Genomic DNA, 14,650 nt, shown 5'->3' with positions numbered 1-14,650 from the left:
TGTGAAGAATGGAAGTATCAGTCCTAACCACTGTGTGTAACAATGTTTCTGTGAGAAGATGCACTCAGAGCTCTAACTTTTGAGAAGCCAGAAGCACAATTTTAGCCTAACCCAAGTAAAGTCAGCAGTAAAAACAGGAATTTCCTCTCTTCCTGCCTTCCAGCATGAGCTGGGAATCCTCTAATGTCATAGCTACCTTTTGCCAGGATTTGGGAATTGGGGGTTTAGAAGAGAAGACACAGAGCAGTGGTGAAGGAAGCTGTGACCACTGCCTCTGTTAAGTCTCTAAGGATTCTAGATTAGAGCTCACAGAGGGGATTTTGGGACCACATTCAACTCATCCAACCACGACATTTGGTTCATATAAGGCTCATAAAAATTTTGAACTGGTTGACGGTATTTGAAGATCAAGAGATTACACATAAAAATCTGGATCTGGCTTTTCTCAAAAAAGATACAGCTATCTTTCTGTACCTACAGAGACAGCCTCTTAGCAGGGCATGTGCTTTGCAATTCATTGATCCCTCTTATCTTGTATACAGTAGTCTGTTTACTCATTTATGCTCTCTGCCTATTTCCACAGCTTTTGGTTTGGGGCCCCTGCTCCTTTTATTCATGAGCCGAGATGGATTCTTAGAGCCAGGGAACCAGATGGGAATTGGGAATTGGATTGACCTGCAATGTGTTGCAAACCTCATCTGGGGAGGAAAATAAATGAAACAGGGATTTAGGAAAGATAAAGAAGGGATGGAAACTCTACTGTAGAGTAAAGGAGGACAGGTCATGGTTTACTTTTAAATCTTTTTTTCTCTTTCTTTGCATATGATAGTGAGAAGAGTGTTTCAGAGTGAGAACTGTACATGGGTGGTAGATTAAGTCATTTGGGGAAAGAAAGAAGTGGCAAGAGTATTTTCTTTCATTCATTACTATTTCTATTCCCTTCTCTGAGGTAAGGGAAGGAAATGTTGGGAAAGGGCTGTATGGGTTCCCACAGATGATGGGAAAGAGCATCACATGTCTTCTCCCTTCCCACCACTGCAGCTTCCTGTCTTACCACTGCAAAGGCCTAAATTGGCTTCTCTTGTCTCCCAGGCTACTGCAGGGATTGCAGTGGTAAGAGGAGAGGAGGGGTGAGAGGAACAAAGAGCAGAGGGAAATCCCTCATGGTTTCTGTGGGGAAGGAGTTAAGGAGAGTTTCTGCAGCTGCCTAGCCAGGGCTGCTGTATTATATAAAGTCTTCTTGCACAACTCAGAAAAGGACTATTTTGGTGCATAAAATCCTTTAAGGGGTGGAGGGAGGAAGGAGATTGATTGTTGCCCTAGAGGTTTTTCTTTTGAAACTCTAATATGAAAAACAGATTTTAATTTTATTTTTTTATGGTGATGTAAAAAATCCAAAGAATAGACTTCACACTTTTCCTAATGAAAATTTCAGGTTTTGTGTAGTGTATACCTAATGCAAATAAATTTAATAAAAACAACTGATTATTCACTGTCAGTAGCACTTTTATCAGATGGGCTGAAAAGCTTCTACATTAGGCTTATGTTAAGAACCTCTTTCTGTTTGTTTTGCATTTGTTAAATTTGTAAAAATTATAGCTATATCTTATCCCTGGTGTGCTTTATTAGATCCAGTAGAGATTTTATGTTGGATAGGACAACAAAATTATGAACATCTGTTTTGTTCTTTCCATATAACAAGAGATAGGGAAAGTATAGTATGGTGAATTACATGTATCTCCTTTCTCTGATATATCTGCTTTCTAGAATAGAGACATATATCTTAAGATGCTAAAAGGGCTTTAATAGGCTTAAAAATGAGTGGTACCTAAACTCAGGTTCCCAAGGATCTTGTAAACTGCTGAAATGATATGTGAAATTATGTGTGTAAGTGTTTATGTGTCAGGGGGATGGTAATATATGCATTTTTCTTAACAGAGATTCTGTCGATTACCTTGTTAGGCTGCTCTGAAAATAAACCCATATGTCTCCCACATCTGGATTGCTAATACATTTGCACATGGCAAGGAAATTATACTTTCTTATCACCTTGGAGTAGACCTGGCAAAAGTCATTTAGGAAAGATAAATAAGCAGACAACAAATATATTTGGTCTATAATAGATAAAAACTCAAGAGCCAGAGGTTTTTAGTGGTGATGGGGGATATGTAGGATTGAGGTTTGCTGTGTCAGAATGGGAGAACAGTGGATTAAATAACCATACTATTGGATAGTGAGTAGGGGAAGATCTGGTGTCCTCTTGGTTTATGAAAGAAGTGAGCATTTATTATATATGCACTCTTGAGCTTGGTGTGCTGCTGGTAACTCAAATAAAAATCTGAAACTACTTCCCTTCATGTGCCTAACATGGTGCTATTCTTTAAATAGGTCGGTGTTCTGGTTTGCTAATGCTGCCAGAATGGAAAACACCAGAAATGGATCAGCTTTTATAAAGCGGGTTTATTTGGTTACAGAGTTACAGTCTTAAGGCCGTAAAGTATCCAAGATAAGGTGTCAACAACTGGGTACCTTTATTGGAGGATGGCCAATGGCGTCCAGAAAACCTCTGTTAGCTGCTAAGGCACGTGGCTGGCGTCTGCTCCGGCGTTCTGATTTCAAAATGGCTTACTCCCAGGATGTTACTCTCTAGGCTGCAGCTCCTCTTAGTTGCTCTTGGGTGTTTGTCCTCTCTTAACTTCTCAGGAGCAAAAGTCTGCTTTCAAAGGCCATCTCCAAAATGTCTCTGTAAGCTGAAGCTCTTCTCTCAGCTCCTGTGCCTTCTTCAAAGTGTCCCTCTCAGCTGTAGCAAGCTCGCTCCTTCCATCTGAGCTTATATAGTGCTCTAGTAAACTAATCAAGGCCCAGGCTGAATGGGCAGAGTCACACCTCCATGGAAGTTATCTAATCAGAGTTATCACCTATGGTTGGGTGGGTCATATCTCCATGGAAACACTCAAAGGATTACAATCTAATCAATACTAATAACGTCTGCCCACACAGGATTACGTCAAAGTTAATGGCATTTTGGGGGACATAATACATTCAAACTGGCACAGTAGGCAATGAATAAATGTTGAACTAATGGATAATATACATTGTTTTGTAAATCTAATGGTCCCTTATTCTAATGCTAATAAAGGATTTAGACCTACCTGCCCTTCCTTTCCCTCTACATCTCCGTTTTGTTTCCTTGCTTGTGATCAGTAGCAAGTGAGCAGATAGATGTCTCAGGTCCCTTACTTTCCCCAGTGTGCTTTTTGTTAAATAATGGTGATGATGAACATTTTTTGAGGGATAACAATGGTAGGCACATTGCTAAGCATTTTCTCAAAGTAGTTAATTTCATCCTCACAATTACTGCATGAAAGCTGTTGTTATCCCCACTTTACCTTTGAGGAAGATGAAGCTAAGCCCCAAGACTCACTGCTAATAAATAATAGTAGTGAGATTCAAACTCAGGTCTGATTGCCTGCAGAATGTATACTCATAGCACTGCACTGAGTTGCCTTCTGTTTTAGATTTTCACATTAGTTTATCTCCCTTTTATCAACCCCCTCTTTTTTGTGACATTTGCTCTGATAATATGTATTTTTAGTGAGTTTTAAGATAATCAAATTGATTTTACTACTTTTATCATACATTATAGTCCACATTTGTCTTTGGCAATTAAAAAAGTCACTTTGAATTAATACAAAGAATATTGTTTTGGTTTGCTAAAGCTGACTAAATGCAGTATACCAGAAATGGACTGGCTTTTAACAATGGGGATTTATTAGCTTACAAATTTATAGTTCTAAGGCCATGAAAATGTCAAAATTAAGGCTTCAACAGGGCAATACTTTCTCTGAGGACCAGTTACAGGCAAGCTTGGGCTCCTCTGTCAGATAGCAAGGTACTTGGCGGCATCTGCTGGTCCTTCTCTCCTGGGTTTCATTGCTTCAGCTTCTGGTTTCGGTGGCTTCCTCTCAGCTTCCCTGGGGCTTTTTCTATGAGCTTCTCTTAATTTCATCTCTTAGTTTCTGTTTGTGTTTTATCCTCTAATAAAGGAGTCCAGTAAGAGGATAAGACCCACCTTTAACAAGGTGTATCACATCTCAATTGAAATAACTTAATCAAAAGGTCCCACCCCTAGGAACAAGTTCACAGAAATGTTGCTATATTAGGTAACTTTCTTGGGGTAAAGTAGGAACATGTTGGAAGTTAAGCAGTTATCTTAGGTTAGTTGTCTTTTTCTTACTCCCTTGTTATGGTCTCTTTGAAATGTGCTTTTATTGTATGTTTGTTTTCTTTTTAACTTTTTTTTCATACAGTTGATTTAAAAAAGAAGGGAAAGTTAAAAAAAAAACAAAAACAAGGAAAAAAAGATGTAGTGCCCCCTTGAGGAGCTGGTGGAGAATGCAGGGGTATTCACCTACCCCACCTCGATGGTTGCTAACATGACCACAGACATAGGGGACTGGTGGTTTGATGGGTTGAGCCCTCTACCGTAGGTTTTACCCTTGGGAAGACGGTTGCTGCAAAGGAGAGGCTAGGCCTCCCTGTAATTGTGCCTAAGAGCCTCCTCCCGAATGCCTCTTTGTTGCTCAGATGTGGCCCTCTCTCTCTGGCTAAGCCAACTTGAAAGGTGAAATCACTGCCCTCCCCCCTACGTGGGATCAGACACCCAGGAGAGTGAATCTCCCTGGCAATGTGGAATATGACTCCCGGGGAGGAATGTAGACCTGGCATTGTGGGACGGAGAACATCTTGACCAAAAGGGGGATGTGAAAGGAAATGAAATAAGCTTCAGTAGCAGAGAGATTCCAAAAGGAGCCGAGAGGTCACTCTGGTGGGCACTCTTACGCACACTTTAGACAACCCTTTTTAGGTTCTAAAGAATTGGGGTAGCTGGTGGTGGATACCTGAAACTATCAAACTACAACCCAGAACCCATGAATCTCGAAGACAGTTGTATAAAAATGTAGCTTATGAGGGGTGACTATGGGATTGGGAAAGCCATAAGGACCACACTCCACTTTGTCTAGTTTATGGATGGATGAGTAGAGAAATAGGGGAAGGAAACAAACAGACAAAGGTACCCAGTGTTCTTTTTTACTTCAATTGCTCTTTTTCACTCTAATTATTATTCTTGTTATTTTTGTGTGTGTGCTAATGAAGGTGTCAAGGATTGATTTAGGTGATGAATGTACAACTATGTAATGGTACTGTGAACAATCGAAAGTACGATTTGTTTTGTATGACTGCGTGGTATGTGAATATATCTCAATAAAATGAAGATAAAAAAAAAAAGAAAACATAAAAAAAAAAAAAAAGTCTCACCCACAGTAAATCTTCACCCACAGGAATGAATTACAAGAGCATGGCCTTCTCTTGGGTACATAACAGCTTCAAACTCTCACAAATATCATTTTATTGGGGTCTGTTAGCAGCAGTGTATTAACGAATGACTGTCAAATAAAACTGTACTTTAATAAGTAGGTAAACCTCCTTGTTATTTCATTTGCTCATTATTTCTGGGAAAATTTGTGGTCTAACTTAATTTGTTCTTTTTAATAATTTTAAAATTCCCTAATTATTGGTTTGCTTCACAACTCTCTTCCTTTCTTTGCTTTTGTTTTTGTATGTATCACTGTATAGTCAGTCTTGTTTCATCTATACCCTTAAACATTTCCACCATCCTGAATTATTTTGAAGCAGATCCTGTACATCATAACATTTCAGTCATAAATATTTTAGTAGGCATCTTTAAAAGATAAGTACTTTAGAAAAACTAGGGCCACAATAGTGTTAATCACACCTAAAAAAAATTAACAATTCTTTCATATCATTAAATATCCAGCCACTGTTTTAAGTTTTCAGTTGACCTATAAATGCCATACATTTTATTTTAATTTTTAACAATTTGAATCAGTGCCAGTTAAGTTACACACATTGTAATTGGTTGATATGTCTCTTACATCTCTTTTAATCTAAGGTTTCTTGCCCACCTCTCTTTTTCTCTCCTTTTTCCCCTTTTACAATTTATTTGTTGAAGAAACCAGGTTTTTGGTCTGTAGAGTTTTCAAGTCTGTTTTTTACTAATTATATGTTCACAGTGTAGTTAATCTTCTGTATTTCCTGTAAATTTGTGGTTGTATCCAGAAGCTTAATTGGATTCAGTTTCATAGATGCTGGTCTGTCTGGAGGCATACAATATCAGATGGATTCTCTTTCTTGTGATGTTAGCTGCTATAGATGTTCAGGATCTAGATCCATTAATTCATTAGAGTGGGGAAATGATATTTTAATTCATCCTTCCATTCTTATTTATAAACTGGATATTTCTAAAAAGGTTAAATTTCCCTCATCTGCTGTTATCCAGCATATGTATCATGTAAGAAAAGAAAGATAAATTCTTTCAGTTTTTTAAATAATTTTCAAAATAATGATTTGGTTGACTAGCATCCTCCAATGGTGATCAGTTATTTCTCTCTCTTTTTTTTTTTTTTTTTTTAAGAATCATCATGAACTCATGAATGTAAACAAATTTCGTGTGTTACAGTCCATTACAATTATTATCCTTACCAGTGTTAAAATTATTTCATCTTCAGACGATGAGAGCCTCCTAACTTCACTGTTGAGTCTGTTTGACATGACTTTAACTTCCTTACTTATTACATGAGATGTTTCAGGCTCATCTCATAAATATTCTGCCCCAGACTTAGAGTCAGCCATTTGTCCTACAAACCGTGGTTTTATTCTTGTAGCTAGCTGGTCAGTTGTCATCTTAATAGACTCCATACAAACCAAGAGAGAGAAATGCAAGGTTTATAGTCAGTATATCTTTCATGCAAAGTATAAGACCACTAGGCAAGAGATTAAATTCACTTTTGAAGTGGTTCTATGTATTCCTTGGAAATGAGAACACCCAAGTACAGTCATTTGTCCATTTGGCAGTTGCCTCTGCTTGGGAAGGGCAGGTTCCAATATAATTATTGGCTTTTCTGCGGTCCAAGTAACTTGGCAGGTGTTTGGGATTAGATAATGAGACTTCTCTCAGTATAGAGGAGGATCTCAGACTCCTAAGAGTGCGGGTCGCCAGCTGGAAAGCTGCAAAGTCTCTTGATATAGAATGACTAAATAATGAGATAGGAACTCAAAGAATTTGTTCATGAGGCTTTAAAACCTCATTACTTCTCATCACCTGGCTATGTATTCTGTTAGATATGGGCCTGTTTTCCCATGTTTATAAAATTGGGAACATATTCATACTCGTCCATTTAAAATCTAAATTAAAATTATATAGTGGCACATTTAACTGAAATTGTAAATCAGATAATCTCCCAAAATATTTCTTCTTCTGAAGAATATCTAGTACCAATTACTATAGAAAATATAGATCCCCAAACTTGCCTGATTATATGAGTGTTATTTAGCTTTTGCATTATTATTAATGTTAATGTTACAGAAAAGTCATAAATAAATAGAAATAAAACTTTGCGGTAGTAAAATGTGAATAATCTATGAGGACAGGAACATTCTCTGATTTACTTGCTTTTTCTACAATATTAGAACAGTGCCTGACACAGAGAAAGTACAACAGTCAATAAATACCAGTTGAATAATGGTCTTTTTAATCATCTCCCCTCAACATCAGTGTCTTTCAAATTATATTAAGTTTTAATTTTGTTAAGTTTGCCTAACATCCTATTTTTTAAAACACAACTATATAATTCATTCATTTGTTTAGCAAGCTTTGTGGTGGGAGAGTAGGGTGTACTAGATATTGTTCTATACACGGAGACATAAATATGAAATTGCAACAATCCGTGTCCTTAGGAGGCTATCTGTCTAATGCAAGAAACTGAAAGATAAAAAGAGGTATAATAGAGTTTCTACCATGCTCTGTGCTGCCGGGCACCTTACGTGACTGGAATCAGGCTGCTTGGGTTTGTCTCAGATCTGCCAGATCCACCTGTGCTACTTTGGGCAAGTTACTTAATCTCTCTGTATTATGGTGATTGAACAGAGGTGTTATGAGGATTAGATAAGCAAATATATGTAACTGTCTGGCACAGAAAAAATCCTATGTGTTACCTCTTACTAGTATGATTAGAGAAACAAAAAGCTGTGGAAACAAGAAGAAACTAATTCTTTTTGGATAATTTGGGATAACTTCCCAAAGAAATGACATTTGAGCTGAGTTTTAAGTAATTAAAAAGCCTAGAAATGTTCCTTTCTTTCCCTTTCCCCTCCTTTAGTTGTCACCCTAAACATTATTTCTTAGAGAAGTCTGCTGCTGAGTCCCCCAGCTATGTAAGCCACCTGTTGTGCTCCTGTCTCATTCTATGTTTTCTCTTTTTATTACTCAGGCATACTTAATTTCTTTCACTGCTTGCTTGCAAGCTCCACAAGGGCTGAGATCTGTCCAGCTGATCACTCTTTTCCCCAGTTCCAGTATAGCTCCTGGTATTTGTTAAATGAATAAGTCAAATAAGAAATGAAAGAAGGACATTCCAGGGAATAGCCTTTAGAAATAGGCAGAGTTATGAAAGGGCCTTGCATATCTCAGTGTGGTATTAGCCTCAGGCATATAGAGAGAAAGAGTGGAGGTGAAACTGGAAAGTTAAACTGCCAGTAAGATTAGTGATGAAAAGTGATTTTTCAGAAAATTAGTGTGGTAAAAGCCTGTTTTTAGTGAAAACCATGGTTTTGGGGGGCTGGTTTGGATCAGTTAGTGCTGAGAAATTATATTTTAAAAAAGAGAAAAGAAACTGCTGCATTAAAGTCCACTTCAGTGAAACCCCTGGTTAATTTGGATTTTTAAAAAATGTATTTTCACAAAACTGAGGTATTTGGATTTTATTCTGTCAGTAACAACTGAGTTTTTAAGCAGACAGCATGATCAGTTTTGTATTTAGGAAGAGAAATATACAGCAGGGTTTCTAGCCTCACCACTATTTGGCATTTTAGGCATGATAATTGTTTGTCAGAGGGCATTCTGAGGATTTTAAAGTATTTAGCAGCATCCCTTCCGTCTATCCATGAGATGCCAGAAACACTCTGTGCCCACCAATTGCAACAACCAAAAATGTCCCCAGACATTGCCAAATATCCTGTGTGGCGGGGGCAGGGGGGGCAGTAATTGCCCCTGGTTGAGAACCACTGCTGTGCAACTTTGTATGTTATGGATTAGAGTATGAGACACTTCAGGCAGAGAACCAATCACTAGGAGGCTGTAATCCAAATGAGTGAGCAGGTCTGAATCAGTATAGTTGCAGATGGTATAGAGAGGAGGGGGTAGATTTAAGAGTTATTTGTACACTTACAGCAGTCATATCTATTCCTAAGTTTAGCTGTTATTTAAGCGATATTTAAGTGGCACAGATTCTGTGTAGCATACTATCTAATTTAAGCTGTATGGTCAGTTTATTTAAACAGCATGGTTACATGGGACCTAGAATAGGAAATGAGATCTTGTTGTTCTGTACAGGTCAATGTGGTGTGCCCTGATGCATCCTGGAGTATTTTGGGCAGAGAATGGAAAGGTATTCGCAAGGCCCCCTTGAGGAATTGGGGAGGAATATGGAAATCCTGGACTTCCCCACCTGGGGAATTCCCACTGTTCTCACAAACATTGAGGACTTCCAATTTGATGGGTCAAGCCCTCAATCTTTGGAGCTGCTCTTGTGAAACTTATTCCTGCAGAGGAGATGCTAAGCCTACTTATGATGATGCCTAAGAGTCACCCCCAGAGAACCTCTTTTGTTGCTTAGATATGGCCTCTCTCAGCCAACTCGGCAAATAAATTCACTACCCTCCCCCTATGTGGGACATGACTCCCAGGGGTGTAAGTCTCCCCAGCATCGTGGAACGTGACTCCCGGAATGAAATCTGGTCTTGGCATCATGGGATTGAGAATGCCTTCTTGACTAAAAGAGGGAAAAGAAATGAAACAAAATAAAGTTTCAGTGGCTAAGAGATTTCAAATAGAGTTGGGAAGTCATTCTGGAGGTTATTTTTATGCATATATAATAGATATCCCTTTTAGTTCCTAGTATATTAAAATATGTAAAGTTAATAGCCGAATCTGTTGAACTGGAATCCCGTAGGCCTTGATTCTTGATGATGATTTTATAACTGTACAAGCATTTAATCATGTGCCCATGTGATTGTTGAAAACCTTGTGCTGAACTGACACTTTCCTTTATCCAGTGTATGGGCAGATTAGTAATAAAATAAAGACAAAGATATATATAGATATAAAATGGGGGATAAAGGTTATGGAATGTTTTGGGGTGTTCTTTTTTAATTTTTATTTTTTTCTTTATTTTGAAATTATGACATTGTTCTAAAATCAATTGTGGCAGTGCCTGCACAACTATATGATGATACTGTGAGCCATTGGTTGTATACTATACTTTGGACAGCTTATATGGTGAATGAATATATCTCAATAAAATTGCATTTAAAAAAAAAAGAGTTACTTGTAAGTAAGAATTAACAAGGTTTGATGGCCTAGATTTGGAAGGGAAGAGATGAGATGAATCTTAGACTTTTTATTTAGTCAGCTGCATGTGTGGGTACCATTAACCAATACTAGTAAAGAGTGAATTGTTTCTCAGAGTATGGACCTAAGATCGTAGGCCTGTGGGTCTGGAGGAAGGAGGGCAGGAATCTCTGTGTTTCCTTGAGCACTCCAGGAAATACTTATACACTACCTTACCCTATCCCCCACCCCCATTTTATATATATGTATATATATCTTTGTCTTTTTTTTGTTACTCATCTGCCCATACATTCCTATAGTTCCTTGAGACAACTAGGAACTACTTATCTAGGGTAATGTATTTTTGTGTGTATAAGTGGTTCTCCGTATGGCACAAATAAATACTGCCATCTTTTCCCTGATACCTTAGGGCAGAACTGTAGTTGAAGAAGCTATGTTTTCATTGACCAGTGTGGATCTTAACCTATCATACAGGCATACAGTCATTGTCTCTATAGTACTTGTAAAATATTTTACTTAAATATTAACTTTTAGAAGGTGATTTGGTAACACACTGGTATATATCATTCTTTGTGTAGATTGTAAAGAGCTAAAATATTCAGTTCTCTGGCCACAATGCCAAAAATGGTCTGTGTGTAACTATTGAATCTTATTTATATACTTCTCCCATTCTTAATTATTCCTATGGAAGTGATAAACACTTAGGAATACCTTTTATTCCCTGCTGTCATCACCTCCCTCTTACTTTAGTTTCGCTTTCTTTATTATCAACAAGAATCCTTTTGTATATTTTTAATCTTGAAGGTAAAGAACAGTCACCTTTGGAGCTGAGTATGCATCCTGCAGCAGCAACTCCACTCTCAGTGTTTGCTAAGGAATCCACCTCCTCCAAACACAGTGACCACCACCACCACCACCACCATGAGCACAAGAAGAAGAAGAAGAAGCACAAGCATAAGCATAAACACAAGCATAAGCATGACAGTAAAGAAAAGGACAAGGAACCTTTCACTTACTCCAGCCCCGCCAGTGGCAGGTCTATTCGTTCTCCCTCCCTTTCAGACTGAGAAAGGGAAAAAGAGACCTTTTCCTTAGTATCCAGAAGAATGTATATAAGTAAAGCTTTGTCCTCTGTGAAAAATGATAAAAGGAAGGGGGAAAAAAGTTGCCTCATAGAAATTCAGAATCCATTTAAATTCCAAACATTTGATATACATTATTTATGCAATTAAGATCTAATTAGGAAAATGTGTTTTATAGTTCTAGATAAACCATTTCATCCCATTTCCCCTTTAAAACACCACATACACACACATACAGAGCAAACTTCTTTTCAAAAAGGCCCTCATATCCACTGGCAGTCCCCACTCACATCATGCTCTCCATGTATATTGCCAAAGTCAATTCTGTTTTAAAGACTTTGATGGATATTATGAGGCAAAGTTATGTTTTAAATAGAAGTAACTGCCAAATCTGTGGTGAAACCACTGTTTCAAGTGAGAAATTGTATAACATCATTTGAGCTTACTGAAAACATAGAGGCTTTTCTATAGTAATCTTCCCTGTTGCACTGTTTATTGGGTTAACTGAAGAAACTAAGCATCAAAATTTTCAAACAAGAATACATTATATTTTCTTTTGCCCTAAAATACTGAAATTTCCAGAAGCACTTTTTTTTTTTTTTTTTTAATTTAAATTTAGAGGCACCATCTTTTGATAGCACCATTCAGCCATTATGATGTTGGAATTTTGTCAGAACTATCAAATCCACAATTCTCAAATCAGGATGTTTAAATTATAAGGTTTGTTTTCTGCTTTTTTGTTGAGGCAGCTTTTTTTCCCCATTAGGTATAAGTGAATATGTTCATATGTAAAATATATTTTGCTAAATGTGGACAATTTAAAAATATTTACATACCCAACACATATTCTTTCTAAAATCATTTCTACAAAACACAAAGTATGGTACCTTAAAAAGGTGAGTTTATATACTGTATATTAACTTGGGCGTAGATAATTTAGCCCTCATGTGAACATATACCAGAAGTATTTAAAAACACATATGAAACTTTATGGTTTCATATTTTAACAGTTTCTATGGTTGCATGTTTTAATTTTTATTTCTTAATTTACTGTGTACTTTATTGTTTGTTTAAAAATGTTTTTCTTACCTGTTTTATTTTTATTGTTTCCCTTACCGTCAGAAAGTTTGACAAAATATTTCTTCCCAGAATAGATATTTCAAAAGGAATCCAATAATGCTGGACTTTTAAATATACTTTTAGTTGTGTTTAACTTGTTTAATAAATAACTTTTTAAATTGATCATTCTGCCTTTGTTTCTTTTTATATCTTTTGGTACTTGTTTTGGGGGCAGAGGAGTGTGTGTATCATATACATCCACAAAGTTTGAGGAGAGCTTTGTGAATAAGTGGGAGTTGAGCTGGCCCAGTAAGAATGAATGATTTCAATAGACAGAGATGGGGTAATGTTCTCCAAAGTTCTCTTAGCAGAAGAAACATTATCTTCAAAGGTATGGAGGAAAGCAGACATGTTCAGGAATTGGAAAACGGTGTACTTGGTCTGGAGTGTAAGGTGCAAAGGGAATGTGATGAAATGTTGAAGGGCCTAAATGGTAATTATTTAGAGACTCCAATTAACTGAGTGTTGGCCAACTAAAATCATTTATGGAATATGGAATATTTTTTATTAAGGTGTGCAGTGATAGCAAATATGATATTCCCAACTTTGAAAATACAAAGGATGTGTTGCAAAATAATTATTTGTGTTGTTGGAAGAAAAGTGGCAAACAATAGCTACCTACTACAATTTAAACATTTCTTATGTATCAAGCATTGCACTAGGAACTATATGTATGTTATTTCTAAACTGAATATTTATACTGAATGTTTCTTATGAGAAACATTTATGATAAGCTCTCAAGTAAGCTGATGATTAGCTGACAATGCAAAAAAAATTTTAGTACATTTAAAAATTATTTTATTCATATTTTTGAAATAGGAAATAACACGCAAACAATACAAAGTTGTTTGTGTGATAAAGTGTAAGTCCCCAGTCACCTTCCCCAGAGGCAGTCTTGTTCCCAATGTTATATGTATCTTTCCAGAGTAATCTATATATATATTTATACAGTGTAAACATGTTTTTTTACACAATGGTAGCATATGATACATATTGTTGTTTATTCTTTTTTGTTCTTCCATACCTTTTTCTACGGCTTCTCTGTTTTGTGTCATTGTTACAAAGATCTTTATTCCATGATTATAAAATAATTCTCCCTTTTTTTTTCTGTTGGTTGTAAAGTTTTATTTTCAGGTCTGTAGCTTTTATCCAACTAGATTCCATCTGGAATTTATTGTGATAGAAGGTAGGAGGTAAGGATCCAATTTATTTTTTCCCTTCCAGAATGCTACCCAATTGTCAAGCAATAATGTATTTAAAACTCTAGCTTATCTCTTTCAGTATCAAGTGTTATATTCTAAATTCCCTTTTATATTTGAGTCCGTTTATAGTAGCAGGTTTCTTTGAGCTCTCGTCTGTCAGTACAACACTGTTTTGATTCTTGTAGCACTGGTATATTTTGATGTTGTACAGCTAGTTTCCCCTAGTTACTTTCCTTTTTTGGAATTTTTTGGTTCTTTATGGGTTTATTTTCTTTTTCTGGTTAATTTTTGAAAAATTTATATACAGTAAAATTCACTCCGTGTGGTGTTTTATGAGTTTGGAGCCTTGTTTCCACTACCACAGTTCCATCACCCAAAAAATTTCCTTGTGCTGCCCCTCTGTAGTCAGTTCCTCACTTTCCACCAAACCCTTGCAATCACAGATATATGTCCATCCCTATAGTTTTGCTTTCTTGTGGGTTTATTTTTATGTATAAATATCAGAATGTTTTTCACACCTCCCTCCCCCCAAAATTCTTTTTGTATTTTGAATTGGTTCTGTGTTAAATCAGTAATTAATTGAGAAGTGATACCTTGATGTTGATTATTCCTATTAGGGATATTGATATTATTATCTATTAATGTAGTGGGTTTTTGTTTTTCATTTATTCAAGTCTTCTGTTATGTTTAAGCATTTCAAAGTTATCTTCATATAGTTCTCAACACAATTCTTTCTAAGTTCATTACAAGGTGTGCCA

The 14,650-nt window shown here is 36.6% G+C and overlaps 1 protein-coding gene across 6 annotated transcripts in view; it reads left to right on the top strand.

Annotated features, from left to right (window-relative positions):
• The window catches only part of TAF2 (TATA-box binding protein associated factor 2), a 177,290-nt gene extending 164,477 nt beyond the window's left edge, over window positions 1-12,813 (top strand). For all 6 annotated transcript variants that reach the window (XM_037802780.1, XM_037802784.1, XM_037802782.1 and 3 more), the window contains one exon: window positions 11,294-12,813. In XM_037802780.1, coding sequence (XP_037658708.1) covers window positions 11,294-11,556 — 263 coding nt within the window. In that variant the 3' untranslated portion in view covers window positions 11,557-12,813. The remainder of the gene's footprint in view (window positions 1-11,293) is intronic.
• Window positions 12,814-14,650: the final 1,837 nt, after the last annotated feature.

Source organism: Choloepus didactylus, chromosome 14, assembly GCF_015220235.1.
Source record: "Choloepus didactylus isolate mChoDid1 chromosome 14, mChoDid1.pri, whole genome shotgun sequence".
NCBI lineage: Eukaryota > Metazoa > Chordata > Mammalia > Pilosa > Megalonychidae > Choloepus > Choloepus didactylus.
Note: the sequence above shows the minus strand (reverse complement) of the source record. Positions and strands in the feature narration are given on the sequence as shown.